The 16,299-nt window shown below is 40.2% G+C and overlaps 1 protein-coding gene across 1 annotated transcript in view; it reads right to left on the reverse strand.

Annotated features, from left to right (window-relative positions):
- The window catches only part of LOC149820409 (lycopene epsilon cyclase, chloroplastic-like), an 86,035-nt gene extending 83,427 nt beyond the window's left edge, over window positions 1–2,608 (reverse strand). The window contains exon 1 of the mRNA XM_089983617.1: window positions 2,132–2,608. Within this exon, the coding sequence (XP_089839743.1) occupies window positions 2,132–2,458 (327 nt within the window). The 5' untranslated portion in view covers window positions 2,459–2,608. The remainder of the gene's footprint in view (window positions 1–2,131) is intronic.
- Window positions 2,609–16,299: the final 13,691 nt, after the last annotated feature.

Raw genomic sequence — 16,299 nt, forward strand, 5'->3', positions numbered from 1 at the left:
CTTGCACATCCCTCAAAGTCAGGCCAAAAGATCCGAAAGAACCTCTCGACCTCCCCAGCGCTTCAATGACTTTGTCTCCTACAATGCCTGCCAATACCCCATAGAAGAATGGATCACCTACGACAAGATCCCTAGCCAATATATAGCCTTTCTCAATTGCTTATCTATCCATCAAGAACCCAAAATCTTCAAAGAAGCAAATGAAACCACAGAATTGAAGAAAGCCATAAGCGAGGAACTAAATGCTCCTTATAAAAAACACACCTAAGACATTGTCACCCTTCCAAAAGAAAAAAAACTCGTTGGGTGTAGATGGACTTTCAAGATAAAGTTTGACAGTGATGAATCCATCGAGAGGCACAAAGCTAGACTTGTTGCCAAGGGGTACACCCAAACCCAAGGAATACACTACTCTGAAACCTTCACCCCCGTAGCAAAAATGAGCACCCTCTGAGTCCTGTCACTAGCGTGTAACTACCACTGGGATCCCTATCAACTCGATGTAAAAAACGCTTTTCTACAAGGAGATCTCAAGGAAGAAGTCTGCATGCATCTACCATCCGGTTATCCGCAAGAGGGAAACCCCAATATAGCTTGTACACTCAGGAAGGCAATCTACGATTTAAAGCAATCCCCTCGAGCATGGTACTCAAAGATTCAAACAAACCTCCTAAAGAAAGGATACAAGTGTGCCTCTAAAGATAACACAATGTTCTATAAGATCACCAAGGACACAAAAGTTTACTTACTGGTGTACGTGGATGACATAGTCATCACCGACAATGATGTCGCAAGAATTCATTGCCTAAAAGATTACCTGAATCACGTCTTGGACATAAAAGACTTGGGAAGGCTTAGATACTTCCTCGGAATAGAAGTTGCCCACCACAAAAAGGGAATCTTCCTTTCGCAAAGAAAATACTCTCTAGACCTTCTCAAGGAAACTGGAAAACTAGGGGCTAAACTTGTAACACCCCCATTGAATAGAATCAACTCAGTGATGAAGGAGAAGAGATCAAGGACATCGAGAGCTACCAGTGCCTCATAGGAAAACTCATCTATCTCACTCTTACCAGGCCAGATATCACCTATGTCGTGAGCCTGGTGAGCCAATTCATACATGCACCCAAACAGCAGCACATGCTAGCCGTAGATCAGATTCCATGATACATCAAGAAGACTCCCGACCAAGGCATATAGTTAAAAAGAAATGAGCATCATGACGTGGTAGGATACTCAGACTCTGATTGCAGGAAGCAAATCAGACAGAAAGTCCACCATCGGATTCTGTATTTTTGTGGGTGGCAACTTAGTATCGTGGAAAAGTAAGAAGTAAAGCATTATTGCAAGATCCAGTGCAGAAGCCGAATACAGAGCCATGGCATCCACAGCTTGGGAACTCATATGGGTCAAGTCTCTTCTCTTCGAAATGGGATTCAAGGTAGCCACTCCAATTAAGATGCACTATGACAACAAAGCTGCCACCCGCATTGCAGCCAACTCAGTCTTTCATGAGAGAACAAAACACATTGAGATCTACTGCCACTTCATCAGGGAAAAGGTCCAAGCCAGAGAAATCTGCACTCCTTATACTCAGAGTTCAGAGCAGTTAGCCAATATCTTCACCAAGCCAGCGATCAAAGCAAGACTCTCTAGCACTCTAGACAAGCTGGGCTTGATGAACATCTTCACTCCACCTTGAGGGAGAGATTGTTGGGCAAGATTAAGTCGGCTCCTAAATCTCTTATGGATAGAATTACTTTTCATCGTTGGAGGACCTCACTCCTCTATATATTGTTTCATGTTCTGAGTTTTATTATGAAGGAAGTTCAACTGCTTGCCCTCGTGGATGTAGGCCTTCTTGGCCACGTAACCTGGTCTCTCTCTCTCCTCTCTCTCTCTTCAAAGTCCAAAAACATTCCTACCAGAACACCCAACTTGCCTTTTTATCGGTCATGTTTGTCTCAAATTTTTCCGAGTTCGACTACATATCGCAAAACACAAGCATTACCGATTGCTATCGCTGGTCTAAAGTAGCTCTTAAAGTCTTGAATCAATGCAAGGGAAACAAAATGCAGAGGAAGACAGCAATCATAGTCATACACACAGATAAAAAACAGAAAGAGGAGACCTTGTCTGAAATCTTAGCGTGTTGCTTCATGGTCTTGCTCTCCTGCAACTGAACGAAATGAAGCTCGGAGCCGCCGGCTCTCTGGTAATCGTCCTCGTCGGCAAACCATTCCTTATTCGCATCGGCCGTGTATTTTTCCGCGGCCGAGGAGGCCTTGATGACTGGGCACCGGGAGGTTCTTGGCCTTCTGGAGCTCAATGGGAACAATGGCGGCCTGGGCAAGGCATTGGGCATCCTGATAGAAGCGCGAAAGCCGGGAGAAGAGGGCAATGGCACGGTTTTGCATCCATGGAAGCAACTTCCCCCACCATTGACAAGGCACTCCATTTACCCTCACACCTTGTTTCTCTCCTCAGATTCTGCATGCACCACTCCCCCACCAAGAAAAAAGGAGAAAAAATCATAAACCCACCTACAGAACAGAGAAAGGAGAGCGTTCCAGAAACCGAAAGAGGAGAAACTCGACCCTTCGATGGTTTGACCAACTTGGTCATGAGAGAGAGAGAGAGAACAAATTCCAGGGAAAGGTGCCTGGTTTGAGGCTGAAACAAAGTTGCCACTTGTCAGTCTCCTATTGGTTACGAAAAGCTATGAAAGCAGGAACAAAGTGGGCATAAACCGGATTAGGTCCAGATGGTTCCGGATAGTGACCCGAATTCTTTTGGTGATCCGTTTCCTTGAGTCCAGGCTTTGAGTGGATGGAGTTGAGGATGCAAAATGTCACTCCCCTTTATACATTTTTATAATGGTTTGACTTTCACCAATAAACCTCTCTTTTATATTTTCTAATAATGGTTTGACCTTGAAAATCTCACCAATATGCCTTCTTTTTAGAATGGTTTCTCTGTAAATCTCATCAATGAGACTCTCTTTCTCTCACCTTTACTTTCCTAAATATCACGTACATACCGTCACTAGCGTGAAGTTTAAAGTGATATTGAAAAATTCACACACGCACACGTCACCGTAATCTAATTTCTATGTTCGCCCTCGATGATTCACTGAATCCCACGTCCGTGTTCGGGGGATCGAATGAGCGTCACGTATTCATGCACATGGGGCTCGTATTCTCGTGTATGTTGACATAACTTTGCATCGGACTCTAGTGTTGTTGCAAAGACTTAAGTACCCTTTATTGTTATTCTTCTCATAAAGTGATGGTTTGAAAAAATGACAAAAATGCCCTTCATTTAAAAAAGAAAAAACAAATAGTTCAAAAAAAGGACAAACATGTCCTCCATCCAGAAAGTCGAGGATGATGTTGACTCTTCAAAGTCTTCTTCTTTTTCTGTTCAAAAAAAGGATAAACATGTCTTCTTCTTTCTCCGTAAAACACTGTAAAACTTTTTCTCTCTCTAGAGAAGAAATCAAGGGAAACAAAGAGTTCTTCCTGGAGAAGGCCATGAACATCAACCCTCTCACTCTCTCTCCCTTCTCTCTCTACTTCTGTGCACATCCAACAGACAATCCTACATTGCTCCATCGTCATCTTCTTCTTCTTCCTTCTTCGTAAAACATTGTAAAACCCTCTCTCTCTGTAGAGAAGAAATCAAGGGAGGTAAAGGGTTCCTCCTGGAGAAGGCCATGAACACCAACCCTCTCACTCTCTCTCCCTTCTCTCTCTACTTATGTGCCTGATTTATAGTTTTTGCCCTTACAGGAGGGGGGTCCGGGGCTCCCCCCCGGCGCGGATCTCGCCCCTGGCGGGGGGCTCGGGGGGCAGCGCCCTCCGGACCAAATTTTTTTTGGGCCTTTCAACAATGATTTGTAGTATTATCGGGCTTTCCTACAGCAATTTGTAGTATTTGTAGTGTCTTCCGTAAATCGCGAAACGCTATAGCGATTTGTAGTGTCTTCCGTAAATCGCTATAGCGATTTGTAGTGTCTTCCGCAAATCGCTATAGCGATTTGTAGTGTCTTCCGCAAATCGCTATAGCGATTTGTAGTGTGCACATCCATTGATGGCCAGATGCACATCATCGCAAATCGCTATAGCGATTTGTAGTGTCTTCCGCAAATCGCTATAGCGATTTGTAGTGTCTTTCGCAAATTAGGACCAACTTGTCAGAGTCATATCTCCCTAACCGGAGGTCATATTCCAAATCCGTAAAAAGTGATGTCTTTGTTATTGAGTCTAGTTTATTTCTGTAAATTTTCAGCAATTTCTATTGTCATTTCATTCCCCATTTTAACTTTAACGATACATTACAACCACAATCATCAAAAGAAAGATTGCCCAAGCTAAGAGTCACCGTTCTCGCCCTCCTCCTCGACAGCAACCCAGTCGGTGCAGTCGCGCTGAGGATGGCCAGCAGAAGCTCCACCACGTCGTCTTCCTCTCCGTAGCGAGGAGGTCTCAGCGGAGTCGTCGTTCCGGTGACGGGTGTTCATCTCGTTCCGGTGACGGGTGTTCTACGAAATGTAAATTCCCCCTTCTGTAAGGGCAAAAGGCCATGAACACACTGGGAGGAGCCCTCAGACCCCCCTTCTGTAAAGGTAAAAGCTCTGAATCAGACTCCATAACTCTTCAAGTTGAATGATTCTACTCACACTGGGAGGAGCTCTCAGACCCCCCTTTCTGTAAGGGTAAAAACTCTAAATCAGACTTCACAACTCTTCAAGTTGAATGATGCTACCCACACTGTGATCTTCTAATGGATGTGCACAGAAGCAGAAATAGAAGGGAGAGAGAGAGAGTGAGAGTTGAATGATGCTACCCACGCTGGGATGAGCCCCAAACCCTCCTCCTGTAAGGGTAAAAACTTTGAATCAGGCTCCACAACAGTCAATGTGCAGGTCAGTCGGTGCTTGATGGAGCAATGTATGATCTTCTAATGGATGTGCACAGAAGCAGAAATAGAAGGGAGAGAGAGAGAGTAAGAGGGTTGATGTTCATGGCCTCCTCCAGGGGAGATTTCTTTCTCGGATAATCCTGCAGTGCAGAGACTGGGTCTTAAATAATCATCTTCGGGGCACTTAAGTCTTTACAACCACTCCTTTTCAAGAACCGTCATTTTTTTTTTGCACCAATGGAGGAGAGGGTACTTAAGTCTTTGCAATCGCATCAAACTCCAACGCTAATTAATGGTGACAAACATGGGGATACGAGACGCACATGCTTACATACGTGGTGCTCTTTGGGACCCCCGATCATGAGATGTAGCTAACTGCCCTGTTCGGGGGGGGAACATATAACCTGCTTCGCCAGGAAAGGGGCATTTTCAGTCCCAGATTCCAGATTCACTGGTACCAACTCACTTGACTCTTCTGCCGGTTGGAGATGTCTAACACAAGGCCGTGATATTTCGGATGGAATGGAAATCGCGACGCGCCAGACGTGATTGTCGTGTGCTTGTTTTACTGTAATTTTTTTGCTTCTCCTTATCGATAGAACGAGAACGCGGGGGACGTTATTTTAAAAAAGTCATGGACATTATTTTAGTGTAATTTTTGCTCTCTCTCTCTCTCTCACAGCCAGGCAGCGAGGGGTGTGGCTGGAGGGGATAAGGCAGTGCCGAGGGTTACCGGTGCCAGTGGTGAGGCCACTGGCGAGTCTCTTTTTTCTTCTTTCTTCCCCATCTTTGTTTCTCTCCTTGTCTCTCTCTCTCTTTTTGGTTCTTCGTTTTTTATTATTATTCTTTTTCGTTCTCCGTTAGTTTTTTGTAGTTAATTTGATTAAGTTTTTTATTTGATTTTCTATGATTAGGGTTTTGAATCAAAATTTTTAAATTAGGGTTTTCTTATTTAATTAGAGTTTTTTATTTTTTATTATTAGGGTTTTGAATCAAAAAATTTAAATTAGGATTTTCTATAGTTAATTTGATTAGGGTTTTTTTATTTAATTAGAGTTTTTTATTTTTTATTATTAGGGTTTTTGAATCAAAAAATTTTAATTAAGCCTTTTTATAGTTAATTTGATTAGGGTTTTTCTTGTATTTGATTGAGGCTAGTTTTTTTTCTTTGATTAGGGTTTTTTATTTAATTTTATGGTTTATTTTTCTTGTAGTTTAGGGTTTTTTGTTTATTTATGATTTATTTTCTTGCATTTTAAGGTTTTATGATTTAATAGGGTTTGATAATTTGATTTTTATAGTTAATTTGATTTTAGCATTTGATATTTTTATGGCAAACTTTTGCAATTAGATGTAATATGACATTGATTAAAACATTTATGTATAAAAAATATATTAATTCTTATTTTTTTCTCAAATTACTCAAATTTTAAACATTTTTTAGTTTTTAGATCTAATATGAGATCCATATCAAGTCTAAAATCCATAGTAAACATGTTAAAAACTTATATGGTTGGGTGAATCGATCCAAAATGAAGTTATCTGACCCATTATCTGTGTGTTCATTTTGATCGTACACAACCTAAAACAAATGTTGAATACAAGGAGCACAACTTTTTGTACAGTTGAAACAAACGTTGGGCTTAGTACAGTTGTTACAGAACATGCATTATGTTTATGATGTTCATTTATTCTGCCCAATCTTGAATGAGGCATCAAACAAATGCTAAAAGAAATATTGATAAGGTTTCATAAGACATGCACAAAAATTCCCTTTGGCCCTTTTTGGAATCTCAACATCAGAGGGCCTCGGAGTGGATTCATGGAATCCATAGGTTTTCCCTCTGTTTGGGATGAGGGAAAAGCTGGAAATTGTGTAACTGGTGTGGCAATTGCCGACGCCAGTTCCACGATTCGACTACCAGAGAGAGGTGGTAGTCGACAACTCCTATGTAGATGCTCCTTCCTCGACTGCTTTCTTCTTTTCTGAAGCCCTCCTCATATACCACACTAAATCCCTACCTACCCTCTTAGCTCCATGCTACATGGGACATCCAAAAGAGAGCACAGGTCTGGTCTAGTGTGGTTTTCACCAAGATGCAAAGCTCCTTTTGTGTGAAGTTGTTGGAGCAATCCACATTGGTGAAGTTTCTCAAGAGGTGAGCCCAGCCTCCCCAAGCTTCTCTCCAACCAAGATAGTGGGTTTGCCTGCAATTGCTCTTACAGTCACTCATCTTCCTCTTCCTTTTCTTGCACGAGAGATGGGGCCATAGGAATGAGGATACAGGAAGTGTGTGTGGCGAAGGTGGTCTCAAAGTATCAAAAGGGGGTATGCTTGTATGGTAAGAGCAGCTAGTGGATGACACCATGTGTTGGAATGTTGCAAGTTTGAATCCCAATGATATCATTGTATAACTGGTAAGGGTCTGCCTTTCAAAAAATTAAAGAAGGTGGTCTTAAAGAGGGGGGAGAGGGAAACCATGATAGAATAGATGTTTATTTTTTATTTTTATTTTTGTGTGTGTGTTGGGAGGGGGGGAGAGAAGAGGAAGGACTTGTCATCCTCCTCTTTTCTTATCCAAAACATGTCTATATCAACTTTTGGATGTTAGCATATACTACCAAACAAAATTTAAAAATCCAAAAAAATATCCAAATCAGAATTGATTGGTAAAATTGAATCTGGATCTAAAAAGTTATGGTAATATTGGACCATGGTAAAACATATAAACTATAAGCTTTTCACATGTAGAAAATGAAACTAGATCACATTTTGATCTTGATCTGAATTAGATCCAACTTAAAATGCCAATTTGAATAAAAAAATCCAAATCTAAAGTCATAATTGGACCCTATTGTAAATATTTATATCCAATAATAACAATGTATGATCTGGATATCCAATTCATTTGCAGCTTTAAACTCAATAAAATAACACATTTGTATATTTGTTTGGAAACTCATAGCTGGAAATGCAACTATGAATTCCACATGGTTTTCCAAACAATTTGAAAATGTATTTGATAATATCTGACCAAAATTTTAATGGTGTTCCCAAACAAGGAAATGGGAAGTACTAAATCCACTGTTGGATCCTGTGTGATCATAAGGTCTCACACAAAACCCCAAGAGCTACAAGATTGGTGAACTCATTAAGCTTAATTATGAAACTTGATTATATGGGTTATGAATGAGGTTATAGAGTTTAATAAGGCATTATCTTCATGTTACCATAGATCCTTATATATAGACCCATACTCGTGACTACAGTTAATGGTAGAGACATGATCTCAAGAGAGGATTGAGGAAGAAGCTCACCATGTGGAGAGGGTTGGAATAGCTCAATCGATATAGCATGTGTCCTTCACATAGATGAGGGTTTAAGTCCCCCTTCTAACGACATGCTCCATCGAATTTGTTGGCCCATCTCTACCACATTAAGGAGCCTTAGAGTTTCATCATTGCTACCAGAGCCTCAGTTTATTGTGTGTCGAGTGGAGTCATTGATCGGGGCAACCCTCTAAAGAAGCTAAAAGGCAAGGTGGAGTTGCCGAAGGTCGGCAGAGGCTGTAGCCCAGTCCTGCCTCCCGAAACAGTTAAAAATATATATATATTTTTTAAAAGCCCAGTCCTAGCCCAGCCCTGATTCCATATGAAATAGTTTTTTATCCATTTTTTTTAGCCCAGTCCAATCCTAGCCCAGCCCTGACTGCAGCAAATAGTTTGATTTGTCCATATGAAATAGATTTTTATTAATAATTGTAGCCATTTTTTATTTTATCTCAAAAAAAAATTTTTTCCAAGGCGCTGCCCCCAACCCCCGACTACCACACCAATTTTTTTTTTTTTTTGCTACACCCCTGTTTGCCCCCCCCCCCCCCCCCACGAATCCTAGCTACGCCACTGACTGTCGGCATCAAGTGTAGCTGAGAACCCCCTCTGTCAAGTGGAAACCGGTCTACGGCGATCTCTGTTGTTAGTGACAGAGGAATCAGAATAGATACCCCTTACGACAACATCACTGTCAATGTCAAGGGTGGAGGAGATCCCTGTGACAACATTACCGAGATCGATTAAACAAAGCTTGGCTCATTGAAAATGCCAAGTCTGTGCTTGGGTTCAAGCCTAGCTCATTTTCGATGTTTCACCTAGGCTTGATGCCTAGGCTAATTGGCTCACTTGTTTCCTTGAACAAGCCACAACTCAAGCAGGGCTGAACTGAGCCAAGCTCGGGTTTACCTTGTCCAGTATGCACCCCAACCATGTCCTAGTCAAACTTGCTGACTATTTGGATGGGCTGGAAACCCAACTGTCGTCCGGCGTAAGCAGCTTGACGGATGCAAATGGTATCCTTGTATACCGCAACTCGACGGATGTAAAAAAAATGTTGTGGGTGCATTTTCTTCCAAAAGTTATGCGGGTGGCAAAGTCTTGATCTCCTAATAACCCTCACTATGTCTTCATCCCTACAAAACAAGGTCCTAAGGAAATCGATCGATGGCGCGAAGCTTCAGATGAGAAGTTTAGAGTTTGTGGCTATCAAGCTCGCGATCTCATTGTCAGGAGAAACCAAATCCTGGAAAACTCTAAACTTGGGCTTCAATGTCCTCGCTTTGGCCTCCAAATGACCACTCTTGTGATATGGGCATCTTTGAAACTAGACACCCTCAATGCTTTCAGGGGGGAAGCCCCATGAGTTGATGAGATAGTCCACCAACAACAATGAAGAAGAAGGAGAATAATAAGGTGAGTACGAAGAGCTGTAGAGAGAGGGAGTAGGAGGGCCGCCAATGCGCTCATTGACCACCGATCGGCGTCGAACAACTTCAACTTTGTGATCATGTTGTCCTGCAATAACTGTGATACGATCGTCGGAGGTAGAGGATGGCTGACAAGGAAGAACAGATTGACGACAACATCTTCTCAGTCGCTAGACATAGGGGTTCTGACCAGTGCAGGCATCAGGTGATAGTGTCAGGACCCTGCCAGAGGTGCTAATGGATTGCAGGAGAAGCACTCTCCGGCTAGAAGGGCTTTGCTCCTCTAGCGAGGGAGCTGCGACGACGGTGTCGCGACGGCAGTGTCGCTCAGGTGAAGGGAGACAAAGTTGCCGGTGTATGGGAGCAGCGAAAGCACCGGAAAGCAGAGGAGAAACAGATGGAAAACCCCTGTGGTGGAGTCAGGGGCAGTTGTCAGTGCCAGTATCGGGAACATCGCTGGAGGGGCTACTGGAAGAGGAGCAGTCGCTAAGAGGCAGTGGCACATCGAGGAGGCGGAGGCCATCCCATTAGACGACCCCTGCCACCCACAGAAACTGGCGGTTGTCGGAGTTCGGCAACGGAGGAAATGAAAAGAAAAAAAATGGAGTGAGGAAGAGGCGGTGCATGCCTCTCATAAAGAGCAACCCTAATCAGGTTCGCCCTTTGAGGGTAAAGAAAAAAAAAATGCTAAATCCAAGGTACGAGTTCCTAACTTGATTCGAACAGGAAGAAATAGGCTAAATCAGCTTTATGTGAGATTTTAATTAAAAAATAAGAAAGCTGATTTTTGAAACTTATACAAACACATGCCTCGATGCACGATTGTATGTAACTCGTTTTTTTTATGAAAGCATACTTTTTATTGTTTATTTATGTATAAATCCATTGATATAACAAAAGCATGTTGGATATATATATATATATATATATATATATATATATATATATATATGTGTGTGTGGGAGGGGGGGGGTCGACCATAAACCCGAATGACCTATCTAAGGTGCTGGTTTGGGATCAGATCTAACCCCAAACTAGGCCTGTCGTAGGTCCTTGACACACATATATATATATATATATATATATATATATATATATATATATATATATATATATATATATATATATATATATATGGGGGGTGTTGACCGTGCATCTAGACAACCTATCGAGGTCTGGTTTTGGATCAAATCTGATCCAAACCAGACCTGTCGCAAATTCTAGCATGCTGCCTTTATTATTGCCGTATTGAATGTATTTTTTTTAAACTACCATTAAGGCATATGTATGTGCACTAAAATCTATTGGCTGTTAAAAATAATAGAAGAACCGAATTTTTAGTATGACTATGCAACAGATTTATTTTTTTCAGCATGTTGTTTTTCTTTCACTTGACTGCTGATATGACTATGTTTGATCGACTATCAAACATATCTGCTTATGATGAAATTCTGTTGGCTATACAAAAATGTTTAGAGCCGATTTTCCTATTAAGATGTGTAGCATAATTGTTTTTTCCAGCACCATTAATGTATTATATTCAAGACACTTGCAGGCTTTCATAGTTGCTTTTATATTTAAAACTATATTCGTATGCAGTTAGGTTGATTCAAAACTAGTTTTTATTTTGGCTTTAAATATGTTGTAGTGCAGTTTTTATTTTACTCTAGAAATTGTTAACTGCATATGGTAAATCTGGTCCAGATTTACTGTGTTCACACAAGTGAATCTAGACAGATTTACAGGTTGTTACTTGTAGATAGATCTGCTGCATTTACGCATGCAGATCTGTCACTTACCTCACATGGATAGATCTGGATCAGATCTGCTACGTATACGCAGGCAGATCTGGACAGATTTGACACTATATTTCTCTTGGACAGATCCGGTGCAGGTATGTCCAGGTTGTTCTATTTGTGTTGGCCAACTGTCTCGATGTGTCGGTTCTCTAAAACCGAATAAGCAAATCATATTTCATTTTGGCTATTACGCTAACCTGTGTAAAGTCTGTCCAAAATTCCTATATAAGCAATTTGTGGGTTATGCAAAAAAAGAAATTTGAATGTGTCGATAGTGTTGTTTCCCATTTGAATTTCCTGGTTATTTCTTGATTTCATTAAAATCACTGTTATATGTCATGAGTACGTTGAACCGACCCCTGTAAGGGTCATGGGCAGATTGTTTGAGCTTGGTTTTGTGTATATTTTATGGTTGTTACTATGTTGTTGATACTATCATATGGGTTGGCATCGAACCAACCTTGAGTTCTTGATTGTTGTTGATTCATGTTAGCACCCTAGTAAGATATTTCTTTCATACTGTCATGATTAGCTGAATTCTAAAATTATTTTCAATACTATCATATGTGTCATAAGTGTTGATTAATGCTTGTACGCTTGAGTGTTGTGGGCTGTTGTAAGGAAGAACAATGCAACATATTTTTGTGCAAGATTGTTTGTTGTCCACAACATGTGTGGCAGCATGTTTCTGAGAAACATGTTGCCACAACATACCAATGCCTAGGGACAACATGTTGTCTTGTGCATGGGTTGTGGCATAGGTATGACCCAGTTAGTACGATATTCTTCCTAAATTATGTAGTTATGTTCAGATCATATCTCTATGAATTAGAGAGCACTTGATACATATGTCATTCATTAACTTATCATGTTGCAATGCTTAAGTCATATGCATGGAAATTTATGAAAATCATTGTATGCATGAATATGATCGTGTGCATATTTGAGAGGTTATGCATAAAATAAATCATGAAAAATATATGGTGTTATGTGTGATTAAATGTGCATTATGGACATGTTTTGAACAACTATGTGTGCGTGCATGTTCATTAAGGATTTTGCATAAGATACATTGATGGTCAGACATGAACCACTGTAGGCCATGTAGACCAGAAGCATGTGTTGCTCCAAGACTTGTTTTATGCATTGCAAAAATTCATTATGAAATTATTGGTTTTATAAATTAATTACACTATTAAATTATAGTGGGTCAGGTCCCATGTTGATTCGCAAAACGGTTCTTATGTAAAGAACTTAAGTTTTTGTTAAAAAGATAGAAGAGATAAATAGTGTAATTAATTTTCTTCCTGAATGTCTCTTTCATATTGTGAGAATCTTGGATGATGGTTTTGAAAAATCATGAGGATACTAAAACGCTGTGTGCATTTGTGCCCCTGAACTCGATATGATGGTTCATCTCTCAACCATGATTTTAGAGAGTTTTCAGCTACTTTGCCTGGGAGTGGTGTTATGACACAACTATTACTATTAGTATACTAAGAAAGTGACATCAATGGATATTGATTTTTAATATTTCAATGAATGATGTTGATTCCTGATATTGGTTGAAGAACCGATGTGAAACCTAGTGATAAAAAATAAATTGTGTGTTAAGCTACAACCAGGAACCTATCTTGGACTTTGAGAATTGTTATGCCTGTTTTAAGTATTTGCGGATTTAATTAAAAGTAAAACTAACATGCATGCAAAAGAGAACTCTAATAATTACTTAATAATTTATTAATGCATGTGCATTGAATTATCCATCTTTATTGTTCTGCATTAGTTCATGTATTTATACTTATTCTGTTTCGTGTGAAGAATTATTATTGCATGATACTTGCTTTTAAATGCTTGAATGATAAATGGATTGTGAAATTATTGTTGTTGTTGTTGTTACATTCTTCTGAATTTTTGCATAAATTTGGTTTATACTTTTTCTTTTCTGTTTGAATTATGAGAAAAATTCATAAAAAAAAATTTGTTCTTACCCGGTGTTTCAAAATATTTTTCTCAAGACCTGAAGCTCAGTGATGGGGTAACTTCTACATGGAGCCTGCGAGATCGCATGACTATTTTTTGATATTTCTTGACAATGTGGCTCAAGATTTCATACTTTATTTTACTTCTATTCTTTTATTGATTAATAAAGTTGGTTATTCGTTGGTTGATTCAATGTAAGATCACTTGTTAATTGGTAATTGTTAAGTTTGTGAGGCTCCATATCTTTGGGTTTTATTTTTTGCAATTGTTTAAAAAAAATCACTTTTCACGAGAATAAGTTGGGGTCGTTACATGACCGACTTGGGACCTCTAGAGGATAAATTTCTCGACTGACGAGGCTTGCTATGGCATTCCATTGAGTTGATAGAAGATTGGAAGTCATTGGAAAACACAATACAACTTGTCAGCTCTGATAGAGATGAGTCATTTCATATATGGAAACAATAGATTACAGCGTGGAGTCTTGGATAGACGTCCACCAACAGTTACAAGTAGAAAAAGAAAGATAAAAAATACAAACTTATCAAGAGGTTAGATTTGAGATAGCATTAGACCATAATCCACATTTGGAACGGTCATTTGCTTTTTCTTTTCCTGATAATCTGCTGAGATTGGAGTCCAGCTGAGCTGGAATCTCTATCTTTCTCGATAGCAATTGAGTCCACTACGTGGGACTAGTTCTCCTGGTGACTGTCCCTAACAAAATGGTTTCTCTTCAATATCCTAAAAACAAAAAACACTACGCTAAAAGGCACTGTCCATTTCCGTTCCTCCAAAATGGATCTGATAAGTGCAAGCGAGAAGCCAAGCAAGCTGAGTCTTACCATGCATCTCTATCATGCCATGAACAGTGCATGCATAAGAAAGTAATGCACATATACTCATTTCCGTAGCTCCTACGTCCACATTGTAACTTTAAAGTATTAGGCCTAATGGTCATCAACTAGTTGAGCAAGGAAGTTTTTTTTACGACGAAGGGAAACCTTCACCAAGAACCCCGGGGTCGAAGACACAAACATGGACCCACCTCCATGCAAGATAAAACTCCGGGGTCGAAGACAACCACAGCAGCCTTATGTGCCCCAACAGTGATAAAGCAATGACAGCCCCCTTGCGCCAGCAGGATTCAATCCTGGGCCTTTAGCTTGACACAGGACCACGAGGTCAAGTGATGTGCACTATGATTCAGTTTAAGGGGTTGCGTATATTTGGTGGCCCCACCCTAGTGGAAGGGGGTAGGTGTTCAGGAACTGGTTTCAAATCCCTTACACCGTTTTCTTCCCGTGAGATGTTAATGTAGCCATGAGTGTTTGTGCAATGTCTTTGATTGGAGCATAAACGAGAAATTTTTCTCATTGATGTAAGTTGATAGTGTTATATGTTAAATACATCCGAGAACAATACATTATCTTCCAAATTTCATTTAGTTATTGTTTTGCTTTGCAAGTTGCACTTGTGGGTATGACAAATCCCAGAAAATGGGATGAGATTGAGTAAACCCAAATCCCTCCCATCTCCTAAATCCAGCTACAATCTCTATCGGTTGGTGGCAACTCCAACGTGGGGGCACCTACGATACGAGGGCTCCGCACATATGGTCGAAGGCGCTTGTGAAAGTTGCCAAGTGCTGGGACACCGACGAGTATACAGCTCATTGTATAAAGTGGTAGGTGTTTGCCTAACACCAGCTTGTGATCTTAGGAAAAAAAAAGTTTCCAACATGAAGCATCCTTGTCATACATTGAATGTTGTCATCATCCCAACTTCCTTGCAGTTTAATGTTGTACAACTCAACTTCCCAACATTGAATGTACAACTTCCTAACTTCTCATCATTTCCAACTTCCTTTGTGCACAAACATTCATGGCTACAACTTCCTTGAATATCATCAAGCTCAGGGTCCCCTCATCTATTGAGCCAAATACCTTGGTAGCATTAGTCTCATAAATCATGAATCAAATGCCAATATGTTTCTCAAAAGATGTCACACCACGCCCTCTCTTTATCCATACCAAGGCATTGCACGCCACCGTGCAAATAAAAAGGATTAGTTATCCTCAATTGTCTTGGAGATGGTGGGGAAGGTCTGAACATTTGTCCTTACATCATCACCCGGAAGTTGGACATTGCCATATCCGAATTTTGAGACTATCATATACAAATGAGTACGAGAGAAATGTCACCATGATACTTGACATAATCATCCTAAATGTGAGAGTTGGTCCAATCTCTCATAAAACACTATTTTATATTGTGAATATTCCAACCTCTTACAATTTTCTATTGGGGTGACCTTGAGTCCATAACCTCAAGGTAGTTCCTTTTGCATATCACTAGTCTGTGACAATTTTCTGAAAATATCAAATCATTGTTATTTTCACTGATTATCCAACTATCAGGATGGCCCAACTCATGATTTCTAGGTCTAATAACTAGACAAACATGCCTACACTGATAAAAGGGAGAATCCTCCACTCCAGTCAAACAGCCAGGCCCAGAGCATCCATCCAATGTAGCTATTGTTGATTGTTCTTGATAAGCCTAAAGTTCAGCAAACTCTCAGGGTGCATAGATGACTACTTTCAGAAATTGCAGGAGATATCTCATTTTTGTTAAGTTCATAAAAGGAGAACCCATGATGATATTGAGGATGGAGTACAAATTTTGAATGCTGTCATCAATCTTATCGTTATTATAAAATTTCCCAACTTCCCAACTTCCTTGAATGTTGACCATTCCCAACCTCCTTTCAATGTACAACATTCAATGTCGGGAAGTTGGGAATGATAACTTCCTTTCAGTGTACAACTTCC

This window comes from Nuphar pumila, chromosome 12 (genome assembly GCF_984573655.1).
Source record: "Nuphar pumila chromosome 12, dmNupPumi1.hap1.1, whole genome shotgun sequence".
In the NCBI taxonomy this organism is placed as follows: domain Eukaryota; kingdom Viridiplantae; phylum Streptophyta; class Magnoliopsida; order Nymphaeales; family Nymphaeaceae; genus Nuphar; species Nuphar pumila.